The sequence below is a fragment of the Phascolarctos cinereus genome, unplaced genomic scaffold, assembly GCF_003287225.1.
Source record: "Phascolarctos cinereus isolate Bilbo 61053 unplaced genomic scaffold, phaCin_HiC Scaffold_9;HRSCAF=440, whole genome shotgun sequence".
Lineage (NCBI taxonomy): Eukaryota > Metazoa > Chordata > Mammalia > Diprotodontia > Phascolarctidae > Phascolarctos > Phascolarctos cinereus.
Genome location: NW_027556402.1, coordinates 217,169,925 through 217,184,500, shown reverse-complemented (window position 1 = coordinate 217,184,500; position 14,576 = coordinate 217,169,925). Strand labels below are relative to the sequence as shown.

Sequence of the window (14,576 nt, the reverse complement as noted above, 5' to 3'; positions counted from 1 at the left end):
TGAACTCTTTGAAACACAAGTGACACTTGCGTTCATGAAGAACATGTATTTTAGTATTATATTTTGTTGTTAGAAACTTTGTTGCCCGAGGCCAGTCCTGTGGGATAGGTCTTCCAGGGTTCTTCCTCACTCCCCTTTTCCCTTTGGTTTTACCCCTTCACCTGGGACCATGGGAGGCCCACAAACTAAAATAGCACCCAGCTGTATACCACAGTGAAAATAATGCAGAGTAGAATTTCTTCCAGTCCCTTTTTAATCTGTGCCCAGACTAACTCTTTAAGGAGCTTTGGTCCCATAGGATTTGTTAATTGGGATATTCTTGTATCTGAGAATAGTATTTATGACTTTGAAAAGGTTACCAAAATTTACTCCTTTTTTCCCCCCCCAGAATCAATAAGTAATTGTCCTGTGGTCTTAGAATTGGAAGGAACTTTAGAAGCTCCTAACCTTCAGCAGGAATCTCTTGTCATCTAGCACCTGCTTAAACACTTAAAGTGGCAGGTGTTCTCTTCTTTTGGATGTAGACCATTCCATTCTTTGACAGCTTAAATTGCTTAGAAAGTTTTTTGAGCCCAAAAAATTGTTCCTCTGTAATTTTTTTTGGGCAGCTACATGGCGCAGTGGATAGAGCGCTGGGCCTATAGTCAGGAAGACCAGAGTTCAAGTCAGCCTTGTGATAGTAAGCCACACTTACTAACCGTATGACCCAGGGCAAGTCACCTAAGCCTGTTTGCCTCAGTTTCCTCATGTGTAAAATGAGCTAGAGAAGGAAATGGCACACCACTCCAGTATCTTTGCCCAGAAAATCCCAAATGAGGTCATGGCGAGTGAAGACCAGACTGAAACGACTGAACAACAACAAATAACTGAACGTTTCCCCCTTGATTCCCTCAACCCACTCTCAAACAATGACAGAATTTTAAGAGATTATCACATGTAAGATTTATTTATTCTTTCATTTGAATGGCAGATTTTAGGGTTTTTTTCCCCTTTTTTATAATGCAACAGAAAATTCCCTAGGTTTCTCTAACACAGGGATTCTTAACCTAGGATGTGTGGATCCCTACAGGGTCTGTGACAGAATTTAAGGACATCTGTGAACTTGGATGAGTAAAAAAAAAAAAGAAATCACATATTTTCACTGAGTTCTAATGGAAATTTAGCATTTCCTTCAATTACTTAAAAATATTATTCTGGGAGGGGTTTCATAGTTTTTAACAGACTGCCACATGGGTCTACAACAAGAAAAAAAAAGATTAAGAACATATGCCCAACATATGTTTTGGTATCACCACAAGCCTACCAGATAAAACCTTCCCTCTCCCCTACCCCTTTTCTCTTACTAATTTGAAAAAGTTAACATAAAGATTAATAGTAATAAAGCTTAATAATAAAAACTTAATAGCTTTCTATATTGCAAGCATTTGATAGATGCCAAGAGAAAGAGGGTGTGCCCAAATTCTGAAATATATTAATCTTTGGAAGTTACTCTGAAGTGTTGCAAAACTTCCATGGCTCCATGATCTCAGAGAACCTTAGTGTTTAAGGAACTTCCAGTTCCACTTACACCCAACAGAAATGCCTTGTATATAAGGTCAGACAAGTGGTCATCCAGTGCTTACTTGAAGGCCTTTGATGAAAGGGAACCCACTTAACTTGTCTATGTGGTTACTTCCTTCCTGGTGTGCGGATGACAACCCATCCATTCTTTTAGTATCTAACATGATTTTTATCCATGTTCTTCCACAATATCCTGTGGATATTTCATTACTCATGGTCACCAGTTCAACACTGAAACTGTCTCAGACACTTGATTTTAGTTGTGTGATACTGGGCAAGTCACTTAACGTCTCTCAGTCTGTTGCCTCATCTGTAAAATGGGAATAATAGCACCTGCTTCAAAGATTTGTGGTAGGAATCAAATGAGACGATACATTTAAAGCGCTTTGCAAAGTTTAAAGCAATACCATTATTATTATTATGGCTATTATCTACCCCTCAAAGGAAATTCCTGTGCAGGTACTTACTAATCAGCTCTGCTATGCTGAAGATTTTAGATATATAATCTTTTTTTCATGGTAGTTCCTATTCAAGAGAGTTTGCTAGGCAGGAACTGGAATGTTAAGCTTAGTTTTTGATTGACCACTATTATGTTATGCTAACCTAATTGTGAGTAGAGTATATTCATAATTAAAACTAAGCAGCCTTCAACCATGTTACAAAACAAATAGCTTTGACCTCATTGGTTCCAGTGTGAAAATGGAGGGGTAAGGGGGAGGTATGTAGGGGAAAGAAATGTCTGCTTGGGACACATGCGAATGGCTTATACTGCATTTGAGTGTTTTGTTTCTTTTTGGCATTTGTTATTGTGTTAGATAATGGGGTAAGACAAAGAGTAACCAGAGCACTCTAAAGGGCAAAAGTAATGAAATTATGTTGGGTCCAGGGGGGGAGAATCCATGGCAGGAATTTACTTATTTTTTAAGACACACATGGAAAAGGGTGTTTTAAGGAAATGAGACTTATTAGTGCTATACACGCTTATCTAAACTTTAGAAAGTATAAAAAGCTGATATCTGAAATTGTATTTAAAATTGTAATTCCACATTTTAATTCAAAGGTGCCTGTGGGATTTGTTAAAAATTTCCAGACTGATCTAAGTATATTAGCTTGCCCTTTTGGTCCAGTTCAAGTATTTGAGAACTGTGTGACATTTAATTCCTGAAAGACAGTCTTTTTTTTTTGTTTTTAAACAAAGAAGGCATCCTTTCATTTAAAAGGACTACAGTATATCATTGTGAATGGAAATTAATATTCATGGGAACTGTAAAAGTACTTGGTTGGCTTTTGGAAAGTTTTGAATAAAAAGGCTTTGTTCTGTATGGGTTTCACTTACAGTAAGAGCAGAAACCTTGTGAATTGGGAAGTTGTTGGATACTTGGCCATCTTTACTTTAGGACATAATTCATTTAGAATTATGACTTTTTACAGTAAAGATCAAACCTTTAAATTTGGTATGAGGACTATGCATTTTAAATTTCTAGACAATTTTTTTTTGTAAATTAGCTTCCACAAAGCATTTGTGCATCCATTATCTTTTTTCACACTACATGCATGCAAGGCACTTAGATATAAAGATGAACAATTTAAGAGTATTTTTATTGTTATTGCAAAAGTGGCTGGTGTGTGTTTTGCAAAAATTTAACCTTTCCATATTTTATACTTTGTGCTTTATTTTGTAATGGAATCCAATACTAGGTTATTCAGGATATTGATTTAAGTTCCCTTTCCTTATCTTTCTCCTTTTCCTAGTCCTGTTCTTTCCCTGCCTAGTCATTTGTTCTTCATTTCTATGTAAGTGGCAATGATTGATGGCATGATATTTTTACATATAGTTAAAAGATTATGAAAAATAAAATTTTACCTCCTATCCATCCCCTGAACTCTCTAGCCTATTATATACATTTTTTTCTCTATTTATTCTCTCTTTTACAGTAAGCTAGCAATTTTAAATGAAGATTATGGGAGTGTATTTTTTTTTAAGTTGGCTTCTTTAGCCAGCACCACTCTTTTGCCCCTCCTCTCCATTTCTGCAAAGTTTAATGAATGGATTATTAACTGCATTGTGGGAAGGAATTGATAAGATCATAGCTTTAGGGTAAGAATTTTTTTTTTCAATGTGTATCCAACATTTAGAAGGAAATTCTTTTTTTTTTTTAAAGGCAATTGGGGTTAAGTGACTTTCCCAGGGTCACACAGCTAGTAAGTGTCATGTGTTTGGTCTGAGGCCGGATTTGAACTCAGGTCCTCCTGACTTCAGGGCCGGTGCTCTATCCATTGCACCACTTAGCTGCCCAGAAGGAAATTCTTGAACATGTGTATTGCACAGTTTAGGAATTTTATTACTATTTTATAGATAAAGAGGCTACTGTTCTATATTCTCTTCCATTAGGATGGAACTACAGTAAACAACTCTTAAGAGGTCTTTCACTTCTGCTTTGTCAGTTATATTTCTACAGAAATTTCTGTAGTTACTGTGATAATTTTCTTTTGGGGTGGGTGAGGCAGTTGGGGTTAAGTGACTTGTGTAGGGTCACACAGCTAGTAAGTGTCAAGTGTCTGGTCTGAGACCAGATTTGAACTCAGGTCCTCCTGACTCCAGGGCTGGTGCTCTATCCACTGTGTGCCACCTAGCTGCCCCCAATGATTTTTAATATTTGCATTTCACAGTAAAGAGAAATAATTTTAACTTTAAATTTTTTTTATCCCACTTGGAGGAAACTTTGATTTGTTTTTATTATTTTATGTGATAGGATGTTTGGATCTGGAAGAGAACACAACTTCACACGTCCTAATGAGAAAGGAGAGTATGAAGTAGCAGAGGGAATTGGTTCTACTGTATTTCGAGCTATTTTGGTGAGTGTTAAGTATTTTCAGGTATATGGACTATGTTGTGGTACAAAGAACTAGGAATACAACTAGGTGTTGCATTCTATTTGGGTACCATTTTGATACCATTTTAATGTTTGATAACCTTTTAGCGAGAAAAAGGGATATATTATAAAAAAATGCTAGGTGACCTTTTGTAGAGGAAGGTTTTGGGCAGGGAGCAAATTCTACTTTGTATGCAGTAAGTTTTTGTTACAGCTTCACTCAGCTAAGTATATTTAGGAGTGACGTGTCCATTGCAAAATTTCCCCCAATAAATTTTCACATAAGGATGAATAGGTGATCTCCTGTGCTTTATGTGTTACTTATTTGAGACAAGAATATAGAAAGTTATGGAGGAATTAAAGTATTTCAGAGTTGAAATGGACTTTAGAGATCACCTTGCTCCAACTCCTTATTTTACAGATAAGGAAGCAGCAGCCTAGAGGAGTGAAATGAGGGCAGATACAAAGGAAGTGGAAGAGGCAGAACTCAGACACAACTCCTTTGACTCTTTACATTCAGCTTTCAAAGTTAATTTGACAACAGGTTTATTTTTATCAGAAAGAATTAAATTAGGTTAGCTCATTTCCCTACTTGTAATTTCAGTTCGATAATGAAGAAGATTCAGCTTTAAACAGCTTGTACAATTTAAAAACTTTTATTTTGCTTTATAAAAATTAATGCAATGTGTAGCCAGAGGCCATAGACTAAAAGCTTAGGTGGTCAGTCTTTTTTCCCCTCTTTATTCTGAGGTGCTTAAGGAGTGAATAAAAGAGGAGGAGAATATTTAGGCATATAAGATTGATGAGATTATAGGATATTTCTTGGAGAACACAATCCATCCTTACACTTAATTTAAAAAAGACCCCTCACTTGAACATTTTGTATTTTATATTCTTGGACTGGGGTACAACTTAGAAAATTTTATTTGAAACTAGCCTAATTTTCTGTGAAGTTCTTTGGACTATATACATTTGCTGCATAAGCATCTCCACTACCTTTCATTAACTCTTAGATCCTGACACTCATCTACCTGGTTTTCTTTAGTATTTGAAAAGGGAATGAAAAGGCCACAATTTGGGTTGGTTTCATATGAAAATTAGCAATATGGATTTTTTAAAAAAAGTTCACATGCAAAGAATCCTGCACCAGGAGCCAGAAGATAATGTTTTTACTTGCAACTCTGCTATCCTTTTACATCCTCCATTACATCCTCAGTTCCAAAGTTCCCAGACTTGTACCTAGACTTTATGCTTGAGCAGATGATTAGCCTCTTAATTCACTGAGAAGATTGAGGTCATTGAATTTGGAATTCTCTTTGCCTCTTTATTTCTTAGAATCATCGCTCATTCTCTCTTCCTTTGTTTTATCAGATAAAGAGGTACTTTTAAGCCCCTTGGGCTAACTGCCATGTGCCCTTGACTTCATCGTTTCCTTATTCTCTCATAATCTTTAATCTCTCAGCTCCTGATGACCCCTTCTGTCTGTCTACAAATATATTTAGGGTTTTCCAGTCCAAAAAAACCCCCCCAAACGTTCCCTTGACTGTTCTACACTAGTCACCTGTTATCTCACTTTTATCCTCCCCTTCATGTATTCATTAATTGGAAAAAAGTTGTCTATGCCACATACCTTTACTTCTTTGCCACTGTATGCACTTCTCAACCCCTTGTGATTGGATTCCTTCTGCACCACTCTGTTAAAACTACTGCCTTAAAGGTTACCAGTGATCTCCTACATACTAAATTAATGGTCTTTTTATTCCTCAGTCCTCATTGCCCATAACCTCTCTGTAGCATTTTACATTTTTTTTTCTTTAGTGAGGCAATTGGGGTTAAGTGACTTGCCCAGAGTCACACAGCTAGGAAATAATATATGTCTGAGCCTGGATTTGAACTCAGGTCCTTCTGACTCCAGGGCCAGTGCTCTATCCACTGTGCCACCTAGCTGCCCCATCCCTTTACATTATTGACTATCCCATTCTTCTGGGTACTTTTCCTTGACTTCTGTGACATTATACTCTCCTTATTTTTCCCACCTCTATTTCTTCTGTATCTACTTCATGGGCTTTTTGTCTTAATCAGGACCATTTAAATAGAGTGATCGTCTTTTCTCCCATGTTTGAAACCTTGGCTTTTTCTTTGATCCTGTCTTCTCCTTCATCTCTCCTATCCAGTGATTTACTTGTTTTTTTTTCTTTCATCTCAATATCACTCAATTTTCCCCCTTCTTTCTGTCCCTGTTGCCTCCATCCTAGTATAGACCCTCATGACCACCTGCTTGGATTTTTGCAGCAGTTTCCTAACAGATACTTTCCACATACACTCTCATGCCTCTTTAATCTTCTTTAGGCATAGATCCAACTATGTTCCTCTTCTGCTCAAAATCCTTTTTAATGGCATTCAAGGCCCTCCACAACCTGGTGCAAGCCTACCTTCTACCTTTTTAAAACTTGAGCTTTCTAAAAATAAATTTTTATGCTTTTGTTTTCACATCACCAGAATTTCTTCTAGTATCCTTTCCCTCTTTCTTCCTACCCTTTCCTCCTTCCCTCTCCCAGAGAGCTATTCCATATAACAAATGTCATTTTTTTTTCAAAGAAAAAGAAGGCAACAAAAATCAACAAAACCAATCCATATATTGAGAAAGTGGCACGGCAGATACAGTGCTGGCATCTGAAGTCCTGAAGACTTGTCTTCCTGAGTTCAAATCTGGCCTCAGACACTTACTAGTTGTGTGACCCTGGACAGATCAGTTAACCCTATTTGCCTCAGTTCTTTCATCTGTAAAATGAACTGAAGAAGGAAATGGCAGATTCTCTGCCAAGAAAATCCCAAACAGCGTCACAGAGACTCAGGACTGAAGAACAACAATAAAAACATAAATATATATGCAGTGTTCCATATCCATTGACCCACCTCTGTAAAGAAGTGGATTGGGAGTGTCTTTTCTAATATCTTCTTTGGGGTCTTGACTTGTTCTTTGTGATTTTGCAACAGTCTCTTTTTATTGTTTGTGGTTCTTTTCATTTATGTTGTAGATTTTATGTATGTTTTCTTATCTCTACTTATTTCACGTCATATTAGCTCACATAAGTCTGTATGTCTCTGTTAATCATATTCATCGTTTCTTAAAGCACAATAATGCTCATCTCATTCATGTTCCTGCAGTTTTTTTAGCCAATCTCCAATAGATGAACATCTACTTTGTTTCCAATTTGCCAGGCTTATCAGGTACTATTTTCCCATCTCTTTCCCTGGTGTCTTTGTTTCCTGTACTTTAAATACGTCCACTTTCCCTCCACCCCATTCCCATTCTAGGTCTGCTACTGAATTCCTGCTATCATTTAGAGCGCAAGTCAAATTCCATCTCTTTTATGAAGTGTCTTGCCTGATCCTCCCTGTGCTGGACCTTACTTAGCACTTTTTTAAATTAAATTTTATTTTTTTCCTCCTCTACTCCTTCCCCGAACACCCCCCCCAAACCTTGCAACAATTAGTCAAGCAAACAAATTCCTATATTGCCTATGTCTAGAAATATGTGACTCTGCATATTAATCTGTCATCTCTCTGTCTGGAGGTAGCATTTTTCATCATTGATCCTTTGGAACTATGATTGCTCATTGCATTGATCAGAGTTCTTGTCTTTGGAAATTTGCTTTATTTTATTTTACTTATTTATTTGTTTTTAGCTTTCAACATTCACTTCTATAAGATTTTGAGTTCTAAATTTTCTCTCCTTTCCTCTGCTCCCCCTTCTGGAAATTTGCTTTTACAGTGTTGATGTTATAGTATAAATTGTTTTCCTGGTTCTGCTTATTTTACTCTGCATCAGTTCTTCATATAAATCTTCCCAGGTTTCTCCAAAACTGTCTCTTTTCTTACTGCGTAATCATGTTTCATGAAAATCACATGCTGTCCAGCCATTCCATGATTAATAGGCACCCCTTACTTTCGAAGTCTTTGCTACTACAAAAAGAGTTGTTATAAATATTTTTTGTACATCAAGGAAGACTTTCACCTTTCTCTTAGATCTCATTGGGGTGTATATAGTAATGGTAAAACTGAATCAAAGAGTATGCTCAGTTTAGTAGCTCATCGGGTAGAGGTCTTAATTGCTTTCCAGAATGGCTTTACCAACAGTGTGCTAATGTTCCTTTTTTTCCCCCATAGCCTCTCCAACATTTGTCTTTTTTTTTTTATCAGCTTTGCCAGTTTGATGGGTGTGACATGGATGTGAGGTTTATTTTTTTCTCTAATTATTAATAAATTGGAGCATTTTTTAAATGCAGGGAAAGTCTATGATCTATGGCTATGGGTAGCTTGAATTTCTTCCCTTGAGAAGTACCTATTCCCTTGAGAAGATTTATTGACCATTTATGAATTGAGGAATGGATCTTATTTTTATTCATTTGAATCAGTTCCTTGGATATCTTGGATATCTTGGAAATGAGAGCTTTATCAGAGAAACTTGCTGCAGAGATTTTTTTCCCTGAATCTTTTTTATTTGCCTAATGTGAATTGTTTTCCTTCTACTATTAGTTGCATTAGATTTGTTTGCACAAACCCTTTAATTTTGTGAATTCAAAATTGCCAATTTTATCTTTTCTGATCCTCTGAGTTCCGTCTTTGGTAGTGAACTTTTCCCTTCTTATAGATCTAAAAGGTAGGTTTTTTTTTCCCTTATTCTAATTTTTTTATGATTTGACCTTCTGTGTCTAGGTCATATATCCTTTTCGAGCTTATCTTGCTTGAGGTGGAGGTCCAAATTGCTTTCTAGAATGACTTTACCAACAGCACGTTAATGTTCTTTGGTCCAAAAGACCAAAACTGATTTATGCCAGATTATCGGACCAGTTTTGCCAGCATTTGAGTCCTTCTTCCTTTAGGTGGGGTCTTTGGATTTGTTGAACAATAGGCTGCATTTGCTTCATTATGTTTTATACCTAATCTGTTTCACTAGTTAATGTCTCTATTTTTTAATCATTATCAAATTGTTTTGATGATTGCTGATTTATAATACAGTTTGAGATCTGGTACTGCCAGGATCCCTTTCTACCTAATTTTTTTTTTTCATTATTTCCCTTGAGGTTCTTGACTCTTTTGTTCCTCCAGATGAATTTTGTTATTAAGTATTTTTTTTGTAATTCTACAAAATAATCCTCTGGTAGTTTGGTATAGCACTGAATTATAATACCACCTTAATTAATTTGGATGATATTGTTGTTTTTAATATATTGTCTCTTCTAGGCCTACTCATGAGCAAATCATATTTCTTACATAGCGTTATGCTGATGGCCTCTGTCATTTCCATTTTGTTTTATATTCTAAGCATACATTTGTGTGTCATTTCCATACTGAATTCTTGCTCCAGGAAGGCCAGTACAGTGTGACCTCTTAATTCCAAATCTGTTAACCTCTTCTTGGTTTTCATTGTCCTTTCCATATTATTTGGACCTGGAGAGAATGGTTCAGGCAAGTTAGAACCAGTGTGAAATGAAAAATACTTATTTAGCAGTCTTACAAACCGCTTCACGTTTTCAATGTTTATTTCAGCCTTCCAGAAGAACATAATAGTAGTTATAGTGTTACTGCTTTTTAAAGACTTTTGTCAAGGCATGCTTATGAGTCGTCTTAGTTAAGTATTTCTTTTGAATAGAGGAAATAAATAACTGTCCTCTACCTGATCTGCATTGTATATTCTTCCTCCATTTTGGGGGAGACTCTAGACATAAGCCCAAACCTAAGCTTTAAGCAATTTTCTCGGGTGCTCCAGAATAAGAGTGTAAAGCAGAACCAAAGGTGAGAAAAAGAACCCGATCCCTTTATGAGACAGGCTCCCCAAAACAATTCAGTCAACATTCAGGGCTCTGGACCTGAGAATTACTCTCTTAATGAAGAGGGAGAGGAGGGGGAAAGGATTCCTACAAGGTGGAATTAAAGAGATAATGCATTCAGGGTATGTGGGATTAGGGGGCTGGAAGGGGGATTGGCTAATGTAAAGGCATAAAAGATCAACAAGCATTTATTGAGTACCTACTGTGTGAAAGGAACTATGCTAAGTAAGCAATTGGAATAAAAAAAAAAGGAAAAACAGCCCCTTAAGAATCTCATGTTCTAATAGCAGAGACAACATGCAAAGAGCTATGTTAAGTACATGATGTAGTGCAGGGTAAATGGCAGGTGATCTGAGAAGGCACCAGCAGTAGAGGAGGCCAGGAAAGGCTTCTTGCAGAAAGTAGGATTTAAGAACCATCAGATCAAGGGTACCCAATAGGCCTCAGACCTGTAGGTGAGTTAGGAGGTATCTACCCCAAACATGTGAAGACTTCCCCTGGTGGAATGGGCACACGAGAACAATTTATTCTAATTTCCATGAAGGTGGCTGAAGCAGGTGCTGTGGAGTGCTTAGAGCTTGGTCAGATATGCCAAGGTAATTCACTGCATCCCAGTCTACCAGTCATCCTGACTTTTGTCTTGCCACTGGACTTCCATGACTGTGGAAATACAACTCTACTTCATGTAAATCCAGTTCACAAGTTAGTCAAGACATCACAGTGTGATGCAAATGACAAGAAGGAAGTACTTGACCACCGTTTTCCTTCTGTATAAACACTTCTAATTTGGATTCTGTGACAGAGTCGTTACTGATTCTCCTGTATGTATGACTACTCTCTTACCTGCCTTCTTAGTGTTGGTTAGCATAAGGGGCTCTGTCCACATCCTGTTCCTTTTTAGCTCTGCTCTTTCCTTTGGTGAGCTCTAATACAACCATGTCTTCACTAATCTTTAGCTGTACAAATAACTCCTATGTCTATTCCTGAATCTCCCATTAGTACCACAGACTTAATATTTCCAGAATTGACTCATTGTCTTCTCTTCTCTACTCACCCTTCCTTCCCATTTCCTTATTTCTGTTAGTAGCACCATCTTCTTTTCAGTCACCCAAGTCATCTTTGACTTCACTTTCTCTGTTTGGTTATCCCAAATCCTGATTGTTCTATAATAGTGCTCACATATGTTCCCTCCTTTCTATTAGAACTGTCACCATTCTAATTGAGGTCCTCATTTTTTCAGTGCACGAATGATTTAAGCATTTACTGTGATCCTTGTTTGAGGCGTTAGGCAAAAGACAAATTGATCTCTTCTTCCTCAAGTTTTTTGAGAGCATGTAGTCTTGATCTCAGTGTTTTGTAATAAGTATTTGTATACATGGCATATCTATCCTATTGGATTATAAATTCCCTAGGGCCAGGGACTATTGTTTTTATGTCAGAACTTATAGTACTTTCCATTTAATAGGCACTTAATAAATGCTTAACTCTAATCTTGTATGTTGTACAGGGATTTGGCATAATACTAGGTATTTAATGAACATTTGTTGAATTGAATTTTTTTGTGATGAAAGATATATGATAAAGTGGTATCCTCTTTTCTCTCTCTCCTTTTATTTCTAGTAATGCCGTTACTAATTCAGGGCTACTGTTTTAGGCTACTAGATATTTTGCTAATTCTTTTTTTTTTTCCAGGATTACTACAAGACAGGAATAATCCGTTGTCCTGATGGCATATCTATTCCTGAACTAAGAGAAGCGTGTGACTATCTTTGTATCTCTTTTGAATATAGTACTATAAAATGTAGAGATCTCAGTAAGTACAATATCTATGGAAAAATGTATATAGACAGTGTGGTGATTGTTTTTAAGGGGAGCTGTAATGCATTTGAAGGAAAATCGTTACTTAACTCAGCAAAATATTTAAAGATCTCCATCCTTATATACCCTAAGGTCTTCAGGATCTTTGTGTGATTTTTGAACTTTGAACTTTTAAAATGTAGTATTCTTAATTGTAGGCTATGATACTCACAATCTTCTGGTGATTTTTAAGAGGCCAGTGTTGATATACCCAGTCATTGCTACTATCTGCCATGTGACAGTGCTGCTTGAAAACTAATAGCATATGTATGTCTGACCCTAAGTTCGACCAAAATTTTTCTTTCGCATTTCAAGAATCTGTAATTTTGTTGTTGTATGTGCATATTTTGTCAGTATAAATTATAGGGCAGTGACTGACTGAGCCTGTGATTTCATTGGTGTGATAGACTCCCAGACAAGGAAATTCCCTCTACCACTGCAAGTCAGCCATTTGTCTGCAGCTTATAGTTACTGAGAGAGCAGGGGAAGGGACTTGCTCAGGATCACACAGTCAGCAGGTGTCACAAATGAGACTGAAGCCCAGGTCTTCTTGGCTTTGAAACTAGCTCTCTGTCCACTGTGCTACATTCCCTCTTGTCCAGGTGGGATCTCACCACAATTTAGTTTTTCAGAATTGCTGGGACTGAAAATTTCATCACCCTTCATCCAACCAAATGAACTGGGTGTATAATTTTAGGATTCAAGGTAATCTGTACTAATTTTTTAAGTGATACTTTGCAATTGTATCTAACAATGCATTGTTTTATTTTAGGATATAGTAAGTATAATTATTCATAAGACCTTAGCTTTAGAAGCAGTAGTTACCACTTGAGATGACACCCCCCCTTTTTTTTTTACACAGATGAGGAAACTGAAACCTAGAGATAGAATTTTTTGTTGAAAACAGTGAAGGGGACGGTTAGTTTTGCAACCAGCTGTAATAAAAAAAAATAAGCAAAATCAGTATTAACCAACATTAACTTGACAAAAGTGCATAACTGAAAGCCTAGTGTTAATCATTAATCAATTTTGAAAAGATCCATAAATGTATTGGTATTTAATAGACAGCTCATCGAAGGTATATCTCAATTCTGACTCAAATCTTCGTCACTGATAGTGGTTCTCAGCTTTGGTTTCAATGGTTTCGTAAAAGAGAACGTACTTTGAAAGAATCTAGTGAACCAAAACCTTGTTCAGAGTTGGTCTTGCATAGTCAGAAGTTATAGGTGGTTGGACCGTGTTGGCCTGCTAGCTCATGTCTGTTAGTTTAAATTAAGTTTAAAAAAAGTTTTTGTTTTTGTTTTTTATTTTCTGGGGGGAAAAATACCCAAACTCTGGTTGGTCATGCCCTAGGGTTGTTAAATAGGCTTGACTGGTCTGTAGGTCAGACTGGATGTCTGAGTAGAAAGGAATGCCTAAATACAAAAGAAATGGCTCTGTGTGTGGATGTGTGGGTGTATTTGTCTACAGTGCCCACCAAAAATTAACATTATTTTAAAATATTGCATCTACAAAGAGTTAATTGACTTGCTGATAGCAAATGCTGCTTTTGGAAAAGTGGTGTAGTTTTTAAACTTTACAAGTATTCAGCCAAATGTGGCTTCTTTTTAAAATTTGATGAGTATATTTATAGCAGAAGGAACACTGAACTGTATGTAGTGTCTAGAGAATTTGAGTTCTGCTCCAGAGTCTGTCACTGACAAGCATGGTGGTCTTGGACAAGACACTTGATGTTTGGGAGCTTACTTCCTCGTTCTTGAAATAATCAGCCAGTAAACATTAAGCACGTCCTGTGTGCTAGGCACTATGCTAAATGCTGGAGATACAAAAAGAACCAAAAGATAGTCCTAACCTTCAGGGGGCTCACAGTCTAAAGTGGGAGAAAACATGCAAACAAATATGTACAAGCATCCTCTCTATAAGATAAATAGGAAATAATTAAGAGAGGGAAGACTGTAGAATTAAGAGGGGTTGGGAAAGGCTTCCTATGGAAGATGAGATTTTAGTTGGGACTTAAGGAAGCCTGAGAGGTCAGTAGGCAGACTTGAGGCATGGAGGACAGCCAGAGAAAATGCTTAGGGCTCAGAGATAGGGGAGTAGAACAGCCAGGAGGCCAATGTCATTGAATTGAAGAGTTATGTGATGGGGAGTAAAATGTAGCAAGGGGCTAGGTTGTGAAGGGTTTTGAATGCCAAGCAGAGATTTTGTATTTTATGGAGTAGATAGGGAGCAACTGGAGGTGTATGTGTGTAAGGGGAGTGAGTGACATAGAGTGATTGGTGATGCCCATGAAAATTTCTCAAAATGTCAGGCTGGCTATTGTAGAAGATAGGCAATTATCTGACCTTCATTTCCATTACCCTCTGCCCTTTCCTACTTAGACAAAATGCTTTGGATTTGTCAGCAAAGATTTTCCTTTTCTGGAAAATCTCATTGTTGTGAACTGTTGTAA

The 14,576-nt window shown here is 37.0% G+C and overlaps 1 protein-coding gene across 3 annotated transcripts in view; it reads left to right on the top strand.

Annotated features, from left to right (window-relative positions):
• The window catches only part of BTBD10 (BTB domain containing 10), a 96,178-nt gene that overhangs the window by 68,812 nt on the left and 12,790 nt on the right, over nucleotides 1-14,576 (top strand). For all 3 annotated transcript variants that reach the window (XM_021002044.2, XM_021002045.2, XM_021002043.2), the window contains 2 exons: nucleotides 4,314-4,416; nucleotides 11,960-12,080. In XM_021002044.2, the coding sequence (XP_020857703.1) occupies nucleotides 4,314-4,416; nucleotides 11,960-12,080 (224 nt within the window). The remainder of the gene's footprint in view (nucleotides 1-4,313; nucleotides 4,417-11,959; nucleotides 12,081-14,576) is intronic.